Genomic DNA, 18,886 nt, shown 5'->3' on the forward strand with positions numbered 1-18,886 from the left:
AACCAAAAAAAACGCTATTGTTTGCAAAATCAACACAAAAAAGCTAACAAAAAAAACTTCTTCACTACCTTTTCCTCCAGTTTCCTGAGATCATCAGTATATTTTTGAGTGGCTTGCTTGTACAGTTCGTTCAGATGAAGTACTTCCAGTTCGGACAATGCCAGCTTTCTACTCAGCTCTTCGTCACAACACAGCGGGTCAGGTGGCACTTCCTTCACGGATTCCTAATGGACAAACACAATCATTGCCAAGAAAAGTCAAATTAGCACTTCAAAGATTATTTAACATTTAATGAACAGCGGACAATTTAATAATACCTTCATCTTCTGGATTTGAGGATCTTCAAACCATCTTTGACTGTGTAGGACCTGCTGGGCTCTCAACTCATTTTCCCTAATGCGAGCATGGAGCTGCAGGATCTGTTGCTTCTGTCTGAAAGAGAGAGACCTTTACTCTCATCGTCACCTAACAGTGTATGAATAACACTAGTCGTTCCATTTTTCCTCTTTATTATAGATATTGAATTTGACTTTGCTTTTGCCAGCACAGTGGCTATACCAGTTTCACTAATTAGACATCACAAGTCTCGCAACAATATACACGACTCAATTTTACCAATCAGAAGTAACAATACAGTCACATGACCACACACTAGCTTGATGTTGGAAGTCCTATGAATATTTGACAGAGAGTACTGCTGTCAACATTACTCAAAAGTGCGGATTTCAACCTCTTCCCAGTTTTTATTTGACACTTATAGACACAGAAAACCGGCGATATGATCGTTTTCTCCACTTGAGGGCACTCATGCTCTTTAGACGGGTGATGTCACATGGGTGACCAAACACCGCTACAATGCAGGCTGGCTCACGACACATACAATAAGCAAATTTAATGCACCGTAAACATATAAAACAAACTAAGTCACATTTTCTTCTCATCTCATTACACAAAAACTGGCAGTCTTGTTAATCTTACGGTCATCCGAGGCACGTTTTTAGCTCGTCATTATGACATCATCATGAAAAAATGTTTGTCACTATTTTTGTTATCGTTAATAAAAAAATATCAATGGTGCAAAGTCAAGGGCGTAGGTTTTCATTGGGAGATTGCATTTCAGGATGCTCAAATTGTCCCTACCAACTTTTAAGCAACCTTATTTGCTAATAATTTAGATTGTCTTCTCATATGTTGTAAGGATAGAATACACCCTACCATTATTAAGTGAATGCTTGCTGAATGTGCCAGTCCATTTTTTTCACCTTATAACGCATGTTTGATTGGCTGATGAGTCCCCCCGCCCCCAAAAGACACACATGCACACCGACAGATTCATATCTACAACATGCCGACCCCTCCACCCTTTCGAATGGGAAGGGATGTTAGACGTTTTATTCGGCAAGCACCAGCCACTGTACGTAATGTTGTTGAGGTGGGTGTAACACCACAAATGTTTCTACTGAAAGTCTGACCTGAATCAGATTAGCATAGCATATAACTGTGTGAACTTGATAACCTGCAAAACTACCACTGGACCAAAGTCAAGCTAGCCGTCCCTCATTTGGATCATTGTTTGCATTATGTACATAATGGTAATGCAACGCGGTGGCTTCAGAGTGCAAGTCCCTTTATTAAAAAACAGGAAGCTACAATAACAAGAACATGAACTGACATGGGAAAAAAAAAATCTGTGAAATGAAATCACACTTCAGAATTTCATACTAGGGTTTGAGTTAGTGTTTTCATCAACGATGACGATAAAAATATTTTGTCAACGAACAATTTTTTTAATGAACATGACATCACAATGACGAGCTAAAAACATGTCTTGGGAGACTAAAACATAACGAGATAGATGCCAGTCGTTGTCTGACGAGATGAAAACGGGATGAAAATTCGCCATTGTTTCCATCATAAGTTCACAATGTGTGATATTTTCTTATAGTATGTGTAGTTAGCATGCATCTTATCAGTGTTTGCTCGTGTAACTCATGTGACGGGCTATTCTTTAATAAGTTGTGATTGTGTATAGAATTTATTAATAATATATTTACATATTATTCATAATTGATTCTGCATGTTTTCCTCAAGTATTAATTTTCTGATGTTAAATTGAGTGACTTTTTAGCTGTTAAAAACTAGCAGTAAATAAAAAAAAATTAAGTTGCTATTTTGGTCAAAAACTTATATGTTAAATATTGCTATTGATCCTGGAACTATAGGTGATTATCTCTGCATCTGGTGATTCTTGTGCATCTAGTGCAAAATCTGAGACTTTTATAGCCATTTTAAGTTGTGTTATACTTATATAAAAAAGAATTAATCGGGAATTTATAAGGGAACAACTTTGAATTTTTTGATGCCGCTGCTCATTGAGACTCATATATAGCTAAGGTAGGTGCTTGTTTTGGTTTTAGGTCGGTAGCAGCTTTGGTTTTATAAATATTTGAATTTGAATTTTTTAAAAATAGGTCCATACGAATCGGCCCAGTTTCCTGTGTCATGTTAACAGGTTTTGAAGTCTATGGTTCAATTGATTGTTTCATTTATTTATTTATTCATAGAATAAAACTTTTGAAGTTAATAGACTAAAACGTGGAGAATTATCAACAAAAACTCGAAGACGAACACAACTAAAATAGGACTAAAAATTATAAGTATTTTCCTCAAAAAGACTAAGACGAAAATTAAAAGGGCTGCCAAAAACAACACTAGTTCGAGTCTTGGGGTAGTCAAGTATGCCTTAGATGTAGATCGGTCCCTACATAGCTCAGATTTGTTTTCATTAATTTTTTCCCCCCGAATCAATTTTGTATTACAATACTTTATAGTTTGAGTCTAGGGGTGCTCCAGTGTCCCCCAGAAGTGGACACATTGTTGGACTTTTTTAAATAAAGGGACTTGCACTTCAAAATGTTTATTTAGTAGTTTTTGAAAGGTTTGAATCAAATGTTTTATCACCTGAACCAATACACATGAAAGTTAGTATGAGTCAATACAGATTAATTTTGCATGGATCATTTAGCCAATCGATCAGTTAGGTTCATATTTGTGAGAAATGTAGCCCTGATCCCCATCGAATAATCTTATTAATGTCCTGTCCCCAGCTAAATGTGCATGCAGGTTATGCTGTTATATCTTCCCTACCAATGTTGAGACCAAACCTACGCCCTTGTGCCAAGTGTGAACAGAGGTGACTACTTACCTATCTATCTCCAACTCTCTTTGTCTCAGCATCCCCTCTTTAACCTTCACCAGAGTGTTGACGAACTGGGACGTCCCATGCAGCGTCTGTAAATGCACAGTTTGTTACCACTAAATAATAAACAGTGTAGGTAGTACATCTTTCAAATTTGGGGGAAATTGCTCCCACCTGGTTGATGCCTTGTTCAAAGGATGGTCCATCTCCACCACAGACCTTTCTTTCAGTACCAAGTTCCTGGCCAAGTTCTCCGTGCTCTGCTTTAGAACTGTATTCCATCTGCTCTGTTAGCCACATTTGTGTGCGGACGGCCGGTTGAATCGGAGATTCCCTGTCAACCGGGTGACTGAGTGGTGAGTCAGCTAGCTTGGATAAACTCAGGCCATAAACCTGACCACCTCCCAGAGCCAGTTTAGCCTCTGCTAAACTATTATAGTTCATGTCCAAACTGCTGTGTTTAATGGGCGAGGAAAGAGTTGAAGACAGTGACCGGTCTGTTTCCAAACTGGACCTACAACTAAGTTTGCTCCAGTAGCAGGGACCAGAACCAGGAGAACGTTGTAATAAGCTATGACTGAGCAATGAGGAAGATACAGGTAAATAAAGGTCTCTATTTAAAACACGGGGTTCTTTTCTGTAGCCATAGATCAGACCCCTATCAAGGGAGCCATGTGAATCTGTGCTGTGATGGTGCACTGGTGTTTTACTGGAGTTCTTCTCGACGCCAGATGACAACTTTGTGAGAGAGGACCACCTTCTGATGGGCTGATAGTCCTTCAAATCAACACTAGCTGGTGCACTGAGGGGGGACATGGCTGGCGGGTTCAACTTGGAAGACCTGCTCCCATTGCCTGTGCTGACTGGTGAGGCAGTCATTCTTGGGCTGGCATACAGCGATGTGGATGGCGATGGCTTGACATGGATGACAGGGACGTTACTGCCAAGCCCATCTTCCTGACTGGAGTGACGTCGGGAAAGCGGCAGGAAAGATGAAGGTGTGGTGCTGGAACAGGAGTCATCTTAAAATAAAACAAATTGTATCAAAACCAAAACATCAAAAGGGGTTTCAATATGAAATTATTTTTCATCATAATAATGTTTATCTTTTAAAAACTACAAGTCTTTCTATCCGTGGACCCCTTAAAAGGTCTGTGCTGAATGATCATTGCACACTAAGTCGTAATGTTAGCATAGGGTTCGCGTTAGCATTAGGCTAATGCTTTAAAATTTTACAGATGAAAATATTTTTAGTAAATGGCGACTAAAACTAGACGAAATTAGTCTTGCGTTTTCGTCAACAAAAACTAGATGAAGACGAACACATTTTGAGATGATTAAAATACGACAAGGACTAAAATGTGTTATCGTCCAAAAGACTAAGATGAAAATTAAAAGGTAGTAACACGTTACATGTACCGAGTTACATTTACTGGAGTAACTTAAGAAATATGTACATCTAAGAGTAGTTTTATTAAGCCGTATTTTTTACTTTTACTTCAGTAGATTTGTGAAGAACAAACGCTACTCTTACTCCGCTACTTTGGGATACACAAGAGTCGTTACATTTTTCCTCTTTATTCTACATTTTAGATCTTTTTTGGGCTAGCAATGCTATTACCAAGAGTAGCGCTACTTATTTCACCAATGTGAACTCAGAGAAGATATATCAATTGGTACCACGACGCACAGTCATGTTTGCACTTCCCATCATGCATTTGGGCAGAAGTGAAATGGCTACAGTATCATTTACTGAAAGCTCAACAAATACACTAGATGACAATATTTAGTCACAATATACAAAGTCACATTTATCCTTTAAGAATTACAAGTCTTTCTATCCGTGGATCCCTCTCACAGAAAGAATATTAATAATGTAAATGTCATCTTGAGGATTTATTGTCATAATAAACAAATACAGTACTTATGTACTGTATGTTGAATGTATATATTCGTCCGAGTTTTATTCATTTTTTTCTTAATGCATTGCCAAAATGTATATGACCGGGAAAAATTATCGGGAATGATTGGAAATAAATCGGGAGCAAAAAAAAAAAGCAATCGGATGGGGAAATATCAGGATCGGCAGATACTCAAACTAAAACGATCGGGATCAGATCGAGAGCAAAAAAACATGATCGGAACAACCCTAGTTATTTGTCATGACCACACCATTTATTTAGCTATTGGGGAAAAATACTTGGCTAGAAAGAATATCCTGTAAAAATATTGGAGTAGAGAGACTGAAACAATGATCTTTTGCGGCTCTCTTTGTCGCATTTTCCTCGTTCTGAATAATTCCCCCTTGAATTGCAAATCAGATGAAACCATGACCCTGCCGATGTCATCCTCCTCTTGGGGGCGCTAGAGCCCTATAATGGTAGGCGTGCCTAACCGGCAGATTAAAAGACTAATTTCTCGTCATCCGCGCTTTGCCAAATTGTTGTATACAGTCGCATAATCTCAAAATACGCTTCTAATTCACATAGTAATGCTATTTAAGACTTTTTTCCTCCTGTTGTACCCACTTTAATGTGGTTCAGTAATGGGTTATTGTATCATTCTAACAACAGTTCATATAGATAAGTTTAAGACAAAAAATGCACCATTGATTTAAAAAAAAAAAAAAAAAAAAAAAAAATTAAACAAACAAAACTAAGCAGTTACTGAAAATGTTACTCATTACTTGAGTATTCTTTTCACTGGATACTTTTTTACTTGTACTTGAGTACATTTTTTGGATGACTACTTTTACTCTTACTTGAGTAATACTATTTTGAAGTAACGCAACTCTTACTTGTGTAAAATTTTTGGCTACTCTATCCACCTCTGCACTGGACCCGTATAACGTGTTCAGTTTAGTCCAGCAGAGTACAGTTTGTTGTAAACCCTAATGTTGAATATGTTGTTTAGTAATAGCTGTCAGATCAAGTCTTTCTGTGTGGAGCATGCATTGCGCTCTCTGCATTCCTACACATAAATGTGAGGTTCATTTCCAGCATTGACCAAGAGACTGGAAAAAAAAATCTGGATTTGATCCGGGGGTTCTTAGATGTCACTGCAGCTTTGGCTACTTTTGGGTGGAATAGTATTCCCCCGAAACCGCAATTTCCGAGCTTACCCAAAATGTTATGACTATCAATTCAATGTTTCCAACTACACTGGACCAGTTTGAGGAAGATTTTTTTTCCTGCTTAAACAAGACATTTGTAAAATGCAAGCTGCTTCTTCATTGAATGAGTTTGCTTTGGAAAATCTTCACAGCCCTGACCTCTCTCTGATCTTTTTTGCACAGTATTTCATTCTTAAAAAAAAAAAAAAAATTATGGATCTGAAATTTTGTAGCTGAGTTGCTATCATTTGACTATCATATGTCATTGTCATCTTCACAAAGTTCTAAGCCAAAGCCACAAGTGGAAGCACTCAATATCTGTGACTTTAATGCAACCGGTAGCATGTGCATGTAATGTAACCCTACCTTCCACACTATCAGAACAGTAGGTACCAATGCCAGTGTCACCACTGTCCGACACAGCACTGTGTCTACGTCCAGAAATGCTGTTGCCAGCTCCGGGCTGTTTGCTGAGCCAGGTTGATTCATTACTAGGGACACACCCAGGAGAGCCACCGCTACTTGAACCTTTGAAGAGAACACATTACAAAGATAAGGGTTGCTAACATACCATTCATTAAGAATTGGGATACAAATATTGTTGAAGTGATTAATCGAAATCACATAGCAATGAGCAGCTCAGTCAGCAACCAATTAATCCCAGCTTCTTGAGAAACTCCAGGTAAATAAAAACGTCCAGCTATATCATCTATTAAGTATTTTTCAACACAAAGTATTTCTTTACATTTGTACCTCACATGCTGCTAGCATACAATGTGCGGATCACAAGTGGAGGGCTGTTCCTGACATTACCGTACTCTATTAAGGAAGGTAGTCAACAACAAATGATGTCTTGATATAATTTGAATTAGAAGCTAATCTTTAAATGTCTGAGCAACAATATGCTGTGTGTTACTGTTGCAAAGGATATGTGGGTCATTTTTTGTATATATGAAGCTTTAGTTTCACTAGAGTTGGACAAATACTCAACTTATTTTTTTGTGTATTATCAATTGCCCTCTATTATAAATTCAATCATAGACTTCATAATGATATTGACTGGGCGGAGATAGGGGGCCTATCTCCATCAAAGCTGACCGAGTGGAAACACAGACAAAGAGCTTTTTACATTAAATATTCTTGTGAATAAATGCTTAAATCCCTGAATTCTTTATAGATATGGCCGTAAAACAGTCTCGATTCTTGGTTAAAAGCAAACAAAACAGGCAGTTAGCATTTATTTTACGTAAATATATTGAATGTGCTGCTAGTCTTTAAGCCACTGTGGCCCCGCTTTATCACCACAAAGAGCTTTTTACGTTGAAAATTCTTGTGAATAAATGCTTAAATCCCTGAATTCTTTATAGATGTGAACATAATACAGTCTCGATTCTTGGTTAAAAGCAAAAACCGGGCGGTTAGCATTTATTTGACATACAGTGCCTTGCAAAAGTATTCGGCCCCCTTGAATCTTGCAACCTTTCGCCACATTTCAGGCTTCAAACATAAAGATATGAAATTTAATTTTTTTGTCAAGAATCAACAACAAGTGGGACACAATCGTGAAGTGGAACAACATTTATTGGATAATTTAAACTTTTTTAACAAATAAAAAACTGAAAAGCGGGGCGTGCAATATTATTCGGCCCCTTTACTTTCAGTGCAGCAAACTCACTCCAGAAGTTCAGTGAGGATCTCTGAATGATCCAATGTTGTCCTAAATGACCGATGATGATAAATAGAATCCACCTGTGTGTAATCAAGTCTCCGTATAAATGCACCTGCTCTGTGATGGTCTCAGGGTTCTGTTTAAAGTGCAGAGAGCATTATGAAAACCAAGGAACACACCAGGCAGGTCCGAGATACTGTTGTGGAGAAGTTTAAAGCCGGATTTGGATACAAAAAGATTTCCCAAGCTTTAAACATCTCAAGGAGCACTGTGCAAGCCATCATATTGAAATGGAAGGAGCATCAGACCACCGCAAATCTACCAAGACCCGGCCGTCCTTCCAAACTTTCTTCTCAAACAAGGAGAAAACTGATCAGAGATGCAGCCAAGAGGCCCATGATCACTCTGGATGAACTGCAGAGATCTACAGCTGAGGTGGGAGAGTCTGTCCATAGGACAACAATCAGTCGTACACTGCACAAATCTGGCCTTTATGGAAGAGTGGCAAGAAGAAAGCCATTTCTCAAAGATATCCATAAAAAAAGTCTCGTTTAAGTTTGCCACAAGCCACCTGGGAGACACACCAAACATGTGGAAGAAGGTGCTCTGGTCAGATGAAACCAAAATTGAACTTTTTGGCCCCAATGCAAAACGATATGTTTGGCGTAAAAGCAACACAGCTCATCACCCTGAACACACCATCCCCACTGTCAAACATGGTGGTGGCAGCATCATGGTTTAGGCCTGCTTTTGTTCAGCACGGACAGGGAAGATGGTTAAAATTGACGGGAAGATGGATGCAGCCAAATACAGGAACATTCTGGAAGAAAACCTGTTGGTATCTGCACAAGACCTGAGACTGGGACGGAGATTTATCTTCCAACAGGACAATGATCCAAAACATAAAGCCAAATCTACAATGGAATGGTTCAAAAATAAACGTATCCAGGTGTTAGAATGGCCAAGTCAAAGTCCAGACCTGAATCCAATCGAGAATCTGTGGAAAGAGCTGAAGACTGCTGTTCACAAACACTCTCCATCCAACCTCACGGAGCTCGAGCTGTTTTGCAAGGAAGAATGGGAAAGAATGTCAGTCTCTCGATGTGCAAAACTGATAGAAACATACCCCAAGCGACTTGCAGCTGTAATTGGAGCAAAAGGTGGCGCTACAAAGTATTAACGCAAGGGGGCCGAATAATATTGCACGCCCCACTTTTCAGTTTTTTATTTGTTAAAAAAGTTTAAATGATCCAATAAATTTTGTTCCACTTCACGATTGTGTCCCACTTGTTGTTGATTCTTGACAAAAAATTAAAATTTTATATCTTTATGTTTGAAGCCTGAAATGTGGCGAAAGGTTGCAAGGTTCAAGGGGGCCGAATACTTTTGCAAGGCACTGTAAATATTGCGAATTATGACGCCAATGGCGTAGCGGTTATTTTCTCCCATTGATTTTTCCACGTTTCAAAATGCATGCGTGGTACGAAAAATATAATAATGACCTTGAATCCTCGAACAAATCACTCGTCCTCAGACAATCCTTCCTGTTTGTATGCGGTACAGCTTTTGTACTTTTTCAAATTAAATCTGGCGCTGGATCGCTGCATGTGTTGAATAACTGCGACCGACATCAAATAACTGAAGCGGACTGTGGGACGGCCCCCTACTCGAAGGCGTGGCGCAGTGTCTGTGGAATGTGTCCCGTCAATATCATTATGAAGTCTATGATTCAATGGTACAGGCTCCTAAATTCTATAAATTTAATTTGGGGCAATTCCACATTAGACCAAAAGGACCAGGGTCCTGGAAAGGTACCTCGCAACAACATCACTTAGAACCCGATTCTGTGTATCAAATGCAAGTGCTTAGTGCAGCACAACATTGGTCATGGTTAACCGTATGTCCTCTTGCCATTGTTGATTTTAAATAGCATGCACGCTGTACTTCCGCTTCCAAGGATAACTTGCGCGTAGCGTCACAGCCTGGAGCATCACAACTCCAGGCTGCCGTTAACGCGATAAATTTGACAGCCCTAATTATTTATAATCATATATTAATATATATATGAACGATATCTTCCACGTATCCAATGCATTAAAACTTATTTTATTTGCTGATGACACCAACATATTCTATAGTAGTGATAATTATAGCGAGCTAGTAACTACCGTTAATAAGGAACTAAAAGCCATAAAGAAGTGGATGGATATAAATAAATTATCCCTAAATATTAAGAAAACAAAGGCAATATTATTTGGTAATCAAATAGCTAATTCTGAGTTGAAAATAATAATTGAAGGTCTACCAATTGAAAATGTAAATGAAGCTAAATTTCTCTGTGTTATAATTGATAACAAGCTGTCATGGAGACCCCATATCAGATACACGAAAAACAAAACCTCCAAATGTCTGTCAATCATAAAAAAGCAAAACAATACCTTGATGTAAATGCACTTCGGATGTATACTGCACTTTGGTACTCCCATACTTTTCATATTGTGTCGAAGTATGGGGGAACACTTACCAAAGTGCATTACATCCATTAATTACATTACAGAAGCGAGCAATTCGGATTATACACAAAGTGGGTTTTTTAGATCACACTCATTTTTGGAGTGAAATGGGGGTGGGACTCAACAAGCTCGGCTTCTTCCCACATCTTTTCGAGCTACACGTGTATGTATTGTTATTATTTTTGTTACATTCATCATTACTGTTTAATTTTTATTTTATTTTATTATTTTTTTCCCATACTTGTTGATTTTTGTTGTTATTGCTCGAAATAAAAATCAATCAATCAATCAATCAATCAATCAATCAATCAATCAATCAATAATTGATTCTGCATGTTTTCCTCAAGTATTAAGTTTCTGATGTTAAATTGAGTGATTTATTAGCTGTTGAAAACTTGCAGTCAAAAAAAAAACATTAAGTTGCTATTTTGGTCAAAAACTTATATGATATGCTAAACATTGCTATTGATCCTGAAAATATAGGTGATTATCTCTGCATTTGGTGATTTTTGTGCATCTAGTGTAAAATCTGAGACTTTTATAGCCATTTTAAGTTGTGTTATACTTATATAAAAAATAATTAATCGGGATTTTATAAGGGAACGACTATGAATTTTTTGATGCCGCTGCTCATGGAGACTCATATATAAGGTAAGGTGCCTATATTGGTTTTAGGTGGCTTTGGTTTTGAAAATTTCTGAATTTGAAGTTTTTGAAAATAGGCCCCCTACGAATCGGCCCAGTTTCCCGTGTCATGTCAATAGGTTATGAAGTCTATGCATCAAGTATCCAAAGTCTGTGGTGCTAGGCGGAAGTGACAGCCAGTGAGTTAACACAGACACTATTCTAACTGAAAATGTTGGTGGCACCTCTCACTAAACAGTGACATCTTTTTAAAAACATTATATCGATTCGATAGAGCATATCAATAACTTAGTGAGATGCAAAAAATCTTATATATCACCACATCGATATATTGTCACACACCTAGTGTGTACCATGCCCCCTACCCATAATTAGCTGGGATAGGCTTCAGCACCCCCGCCACCCTCATGAAGGTAAGCAGCACATAAGTAGAATGGATGGACGTCTAACTTTGTCAATAGCAAACAATTTGTTAAGACACAAAAATAACTGTCAGTGACCTGGTGCGAAATTCAACCTTATCTAAGGTATTATTTAGGGCGCTTAGTGCTAACTTATACCTTAATGATTTTGCATTAAAACAGGAAGCGTTATCACATTTAAATGAGATATTAGGTTTAAATTGATTAGCTATCATAATAGATTGACACACAAACACACTGCAAAAACACACCTCCTAAAACTAGTTAAATTCCCTTGTTTTCAGTGTAAATCTACTAAAAATAAGTCAAATTATCTGCCAGTGCTTCAAGCAAATTTTACTCATATTTCTTGAAACCAGATAAATCTTTTCTTTTCCCTTGGACTTTCAGCTAGCTGAAAATAAGCTTTATATACTTATTTTAAGCAATAAATTGGTATGTTTAATCTTTTTTTGAAGCTTGTTTTTCAGAAATGTATTCTTATATTTGTATTATATTATATGTATTACTAATTCAAGAATAAATATTGTCCAAAACATTATTTGAAACCAAGTTTTTTACAAACTTTTAGATGCTTGGGCTTAAGAATAATTTGTAATATTTATTGAAATAGAATAGTAAGGGGAATATTCTGATGCAATCTGTTAACCAGTCTTTAACACTCAAAACAAGTTTAGATAGATAGATAGATAGATAGATAGATAGATAGATAGATAGATAGATAGATAGATAGATAGATAGATAGATAGATAGATAGATAGATAGATAGATAGATAGATAGATAGATAGATAGATAGATAGATAGATAGATAGATAGATAGATGTAGCTCATTCGCCACGCGTGCAGTCGTGTGGCTAACGCAGTGACGTCAAATTGTATTTGCCAGCGTTAGCCGCCGCATTTCGGCCGTTAAAATCAGCAAACCTCGTGTATATCAATCACTAACGTATTCATCGATCATCACGTCACAATATCAAGACACGTTAGCTCAGCAAACAACACCATATCTCACCTGTTTTGTAAGAGTCGTATCCATCGTCAAGATCGCCTCTGTTCCACATTGGCAGTGTTAAGATGTTTTACATAACAGCCGGAAAAGAGCTCTGCCTGCGGTCACCAGGAGAAAAACCTCAGTGGAATAAAGGAGGCCAGGGCATGATTTCAATGAATTACTGTGCTATTTGTGGCATTTAGCGATGTAAAGTGGCTTTAAAGCCCAAACTGGAGGATTCTTCCTCGAGACATTTTGAAGTAACGGACTCCTAAATTACACGAGATGACGTTCGGAGCTGGGTGGAAGTGACGCAAGCAACTTCTTCCACGGTGCCTTTTCTCCATAATGCGGTTACACCAAGTCACAAGGGGTTTCACATAACTAAAAATTTTTGATTGATTGCCATTGAAATCCATAATTTAAATGACAACCCAGCAATGATTATGCTGATTGTAACGTTGTAATTATTGCATCGTTGCCTTTCTATTCAATTACAGTAGTTCTATATAGTGGGACGCACCTCCCCTCCCTCAGGGGGGGGGGGGGGGGGGGGGCGCAGAGCCGTGCAGGGCCGTTCCTGACCAATTTGGTACCCAAGGCAACATATGTGCAACCCCCCCCCCCCAAAATAAACGGATTTTAAGGGGGGGCCAGCCCCCCCGGTGGCCGAAAAGTGTCATTGCATGAAATTGAGTTTCCTAAATAGTTGTAAAGCAATAAAACTTAAAGCAACGTGTTTTTTGATTAAATAATAAAGACAAAAATGTCCAAGCAAAAATGTGTCCCAAACACAAATCAACATTACTTCAATCAAAAAGTTGCTTAATAAAAGATAAATAAATAATCAAAGAAAAATAACTTTTACATGCATTTTTTGTTTTTGTTTTTTGAGTTTCAAATTTATTTTTGCATTCAAACACATTTTTTTTTTGGGGTTGAAAATATATATTTTGATTGAAGCAACTTTTTTTTGGTTGAATAATGACACAAAACTACCTCCATATGGCTCCGCCCAGGGGATACAATTTTGACTGGGGTAACTGTATTGGTACGACACCAGCGGGCGTACCATATTCAATGGGTGACGATCTTGACGAAAAGTATAGCTGTCCTAAGAAGCCTGATTTAGAATTCCCCTCAAGAATGATGGGAAACAAAAAACGCTCATTGTCAACTTATTATAAATATTCTTGTAAGTTAATTTTATTGCTGACACTGCGTTTCGGGGTCATCAACATGTTGTGCCCCCCCCCCGCCCCACAAATCAAACTCCGCCTATGCCCCTCTTGCAACAATAGCTATTTTCCCCGCAAATATTTAAACACTCAAACTTATACCTGTCAGCCCGAGGCCATTGACAATCTTAACGAAAAGTGACGTATGCCCTTACAAATTGATGACTAATCTTACAATGTTTTATATAGTGTGCAATACAATGTTTTATATAGTGTGCAATATGAAACAAAAATGAAACTGTCACATATAACCTAGTGCAATCAAAGAACAATATCTTCAGCTACATCATGATTACCAGGGCCGGCCCAGCCTATACACAGATTATGCAGCTGCTTAGGGCCCCTGACCACTAGGGGACCCCCAATCTGGCAATTGTTTAATTTATATTCTATTTTGTTTACTACAGTTTGCTTTATTTGACTTTTGATATTTGATTACAAGCTTAAAAAAAAAGTTCTTCCTTAACTTCTTTCTTTCCTCTTTTAGAAAAAGGTTTGGCGCTATCTACTGTAAGTACTGACAATCATCTGGGGTGAGAAGTTTGAAGTATGCAGTGCAACAAAATCTGATTAATATACAAAATATGGACGTATGGGTTGGATTCCATGTATGGGTTTCACAGTACACTGTGACGAAATGGTGGGCCAAAAATATGGGCACCTTTGCATTATTTGGCTTAGGGCCCCAAAATGGCCTGGGCCGGCCCTGATGATTACTAAAATTTTACAGTGACATTTGTTATAATTGTATGTAGCACTTTTAGCAATTTCTATCATGTCTTTTGAAGGCTGCACTTCAGCTGGCAATTCAGTTTGACTTGCAGGTAGTTCGTTATTGTGTCCAATTATAAATTAAAAAGGTCAATTGATAAAATTAATTTACCAATGCAATCTTTGAGTCAGGGAACATTTCTTTGACAATTGCAATAGTTGCAGGCAAATTGTGTTCGGCAACAAAAATTGGCAGAATAAAATCTCCTTTTTCGTCACTTCTCATTCTGCAGACTGCATCTTTCTGACCAGTGCTGTTAATATTACTTTGAAAAATTAATTAATTACAATTATAATTTACTACTCACAAAAAGTAATTGAGTAAGTAACTCAGTTACCTGAATGTAAGAGTAATTAGATACTTGGCAAAGTAACTGGTGTTACCTTTCATGTTTATTTTCCATCTCCCCCCCCAAAAAAGGAAAAACATAGTAACCTTTGCTATGTTTGGAAGTCATTTAATGTTGTGAATCAACCGTAAAAGTTGTTAAAATGCTCCCGTTTTTGCATTAGTTCCCTTCTGTCTACTTTCGACATGAAAACGTTTTAAAATGGTTTCATCATTTAAAGATAGATTCAAGTCAAATTTTTGTCGATTTAGGAGTATTTTAGATAAAAAGTTACTTCGGTTCGCTAGGAAGGTTTACTACAGCAGAGCCTTTCTGAGACGTATACTGCTTCAAGATGGCGGTTCTTTACTAACGCCGCAGAGTCTGTCATTTCGCATCTAATTCTTTATGCATATTATATCTAGTGTAGCATCAAGTGGGCGTAGATTTTAGGCTGTCGGCTACAGTCAGGAAATATTGGAGCCACCTAGCCTAGCATAGGGTTTGCAACAGCGTCACAACACTCTTCTCTCCTTCCCACTCCCGCACTTTTCTCCATGTCTCTAACTTTTCTCGCGTCATTCAGCCAACGTAGTAACGCACATTGCCACGTGGCCGAAACAGTGACAAAATCCGAACGGAGAAAAATAAAATGTAATACACGAAAAATGTACAGATTTTGAATGTACACATTTAAAAATCAGTAGTACTACGTGTAGTACTTCTTTTTCAACTAGCAGTTTGTGTGTGGGAAGGCACTGGACTTGGCAGGTTTGTAAGGAGCTAGAATTGTGCCAAAAGAAGTGAAGTTGTAAAATGAAAAATTTCCCCGTATAATGACAAAGTTTAACTTGTAAAACAAAACTTGTATTCCCTAATTTTGCTTTGTAAAATAAGCATGAAAAGACACAGTGTAATAAATTGTTCTACAAGTTTTTTTCTGTTTGCAAGGGAGTTTTTTTGTTCTAAGGATGTTTTTTCTTTGCTACGGGTTAAAATTTACCAATTACAAGTGCAGAGGCTTTGTCACATTCTCGTCGAGTTTTTGGAGCCAAAAAGTTACCTGTAACCTAGTTGTAAAAAAAAAAATCCCTGTAAAATGACACATTTTAACTTATTTTACTTAATTTTAACTTAACAAAAAAAAAAAAAAAAAAAAGACTGTATTTCCAAATTTTGCGTTGTGAAATAAAAATGAAAAAAACACAATGTAAAAAATTATTTATGATTATTACTATTTCTATCATCTGCCGTAATGAAGAAAAAGCAGCAGCTGCCAGCAGGTCGGCAAAGGTGTGTCCCGCCCTCATCTCCGTTTGAATGGCTGAACAATCGCCGTTCTGATCGGCTAGAATTTTGGCACACAAAGGCCACATGGCGTTTTCTCCAGAAATCCATCTATACTAGTACATGCTCAGAAAGCACTTGTAGATAACTTAATAAAAAACACAGAAGAACTATTCAGATTGTTTTTAATGTCTATTAAAAAAAAACAACTTGTAGAATAAAAAAATTACATTGTTTTTTTCATGTTTATTTCACAACGCAAAATTTGGGAATACAGGTTGTTTTTTTGTTTTGTTTTACAAGTTAAAATTTGTCATTCTATTGGGATTTTTTTTTTTTACAACTAGGTTACAGGTAACTTTTTGGCTCCAAAAACTTGACAAGAATGTGACAAAACTTGTGCACTTGTAATTGGCAAATTGTAACCCGTAGCAAAGAAAAAACATCCGTACAACAACAACAAAAAAACCTCCCTTGCAAACAGAAAAAAACATCTTGTAGAACAATTTATTACATTGTGTCTTTTAATGTTTATTTTACAACGCAAAATTTGGGAATGCAAGTTAGTTTTTTTTGTTTTACAAGTTAAAATTTGTCATTATACGGGGAAATTTTTCATTTTTCAACTTCAGTTCTTTTGGCACTATTCTAGCTCCATAGGTTTGGAGTTGGTGCTGATGTGGATAAGGTGGCTCTAAAAGATGGCCGGGGATGTCCAGAGGTGGAAGGAAGATATTTCAGAAGAGCATCTACAAAGAGAAGAAAATGGGATGTTACATTATATTAGTCAAATAGCTGTTGATTGTGAAACAAGCATGATTTACTTCAGACTCCAGTCATGGGTTTAGAACGAATGCGAATGTGACGTCACCCGGATCAGCATCTCACAATACAGCATCGGTTTATAGCATGCAGATGGACTGCGGATTCAGCTGATTTTGTGAATTAATTATTTTATTTTTCACATCACGCCATCCAAACGGCTGCAGGCTTTTGTAGCTGCACCAAGGAGAGGCATGTGAGCCTTTTTGGGTTTCAGAAAGTTCCCGTTCACCCCGAAATCGGCCAAAACAAGTGTGCGACAACTGTGGGACCATTAGAGTTACGAGGAAATGAGTAAACATCGTGTTTTGTATTATGTCAAATACTGGGATCATGGCACATCATCATGGTTTTAATACGGAGGTGGCTTGCATTTTGTGGCAGACTGTCCAACGAAAATGCCACTCGACAGACGACCGGCTGCTTGTCCAGGAGAGCGCTGTACTCGCCTTATTGTCCTCTTTGTGTGCCCGGTGTTCTGTCAAATTTTCCACCCCATTAGAAATTGCAACTTTCTGTTAAAAATGGCCGCGAACACAGCGATTACAAAGTAAACACGACAAACTTTCTTTAAATAAAGGAATACTTACTTACGTTTGATCATGGACGGACATGTAGAAAAGTTCTCCTCAGACACATCCTGCCGTGTTAGCTACACAACATCTGCATCTCTCACTGTTTACGTCTTCGGCGTGTTTTGAAGCATTAATTCACGCCATATTCGTGTTGACCAAGTGGCAACTACGCGCTCCTCCGACGTCGGACGGTTTGTCCGGCAGTCATTTTCCAGCTGCTTCCCCGGCAACCTAGCTCTACTGCCTGCAGCAGGGGAACGAGTCCAACGAGCTGTAACTTGCTCGCTGCCGGGCGGGTTGCCGATCGGCGAAGACAATCGACCACCCCGCAGACATGATGTCGGGTAGCGGACTTTGAGTGATTTTTTCTTCAAAAGCCGAGAATAGAATTTGAAACATTACTCGGTTCTGGTTAGCTTGTCAGCTAGCTGTCACGCCTCCTGCTTTGTTTACGCTCTCCGAAATCGGGGCAGGGAAATGACAAAAGCCAGACTAACGCCGGTGGCATAAAATATAGTTTGGGAGGAGGGAAGTGGACAATTTTGACCATTATGGAGTCATTTTGCCGTGTTGTACTAAATAAATGCATTTTTAATATTTCATATTCTATTTAGCACAAGACTTATTTGTCATGACCATACCATTTATTTAGCAATTGGGGAAAAATACTTCGATAAAAAGAATATCCTGTAAAAATATTGGAGTAGAGAGACTGAAACAATGACATTTTGCGGCTCTCTTCGTTGCATTTTCCTCGTTCTGAATAATTCCCCCTTAATGGGCTGAATTCTAAATCAGATGAAACCATGAGCCTGCCGACATCATCCTCCTGTTGGGGACGCCAGAGCCCTATAATGGTAGGCGCGGCTAAACGGCATATTAAAAGACTGATTTCTCGTCATCTGCGCTTTCTCAGATTGTTGTATATAGTCGAATCGTCTCTAAATATGATTCTAATTCTATATAATAATGCTATTTAAGACTTTTTTTTATCCTGTCGTAGGCACTTTAAGTCTTTTCTGTTACAAACAACAATGTTAATAAAGTTATACTTTATTGGAAGTTAATCTATATTACTTTTTTTCTTTATTAAAAAGGACACTATGTTATGCTAAGGTGTACAGTGGCGGCAGAGTTGGGGTTGCATGAAACGTTTACGTCTCCCTGGGGAGGTGTAACAGAAAATAATTGAGAAGCACTGCTCTAAATGAATGCGGAGGTTGTTGTTTCGTTTTTGTTTTGTTGGCTGTCGTTGTTGTTGTTGTTTTTTTTTTTTTAATTAAAAACACGTTACACTCATAGTCGTCACATT

The 18,886-nt window shown here is 37.9% G+C and overlaps 1 protein-coding gene across 1 annotated transcript in view; it reads right to left on the reverse strand.

The window, feature by feature from the left end:
* The window catches only part of cep85l (centrosomal protein 85, like), a 35,423-nt gene extending 22,553 nt beyond the window's left edge, over positions 1–12,870 (reverse strand). Inside the window, exons 1-6 of the mRNA XM_057823530.1 lie at positions 12,574–12,870; positions 6,678–6,839; positions 3,374–4,221; positions 3,206–3,291; positions 318–432; positions 69–224 (exon numbers count right to left, since the gene is read on the reverse strand). Coding sequence (XP_057679513.1) covers positions 69–224; positions 318–432; positions 3,206–3,291; positions 3,374–4,221; positions 6,678–6,839; positions 12,574–12,622 — 1,416 coding nt within the window. The 5' untranslated portion in view covers positions 12,623–12,870. The remainder of the gene's footprint in view (positions 1–68; positions 225–317; positions 433–3,205; positions 3,292–3,373; positions 4,222–6,677; positions 6,840–12,573) is intronic.
* Between the last annotated feature and the right edge of the window lie 6,016 nt (positions 12,871–18,886).

The sequence above is a fragment of the Corythoichthys intestinalis genome, chromosome 19 (assembly GCF_030265065.1).
Source record: "Corythoichthys intestinalis isolate RoL2023-P3 chromosome 19, ASM3026506v1, whole genome shotgun sequence".
NCBI classification, from domain to species: Eukaryota; Metazoa; Chordata; class Actinopteri; order Syngnathiformes; family Syngnathidae; genus Corythoichthys; species Corythoichthys intestinalis.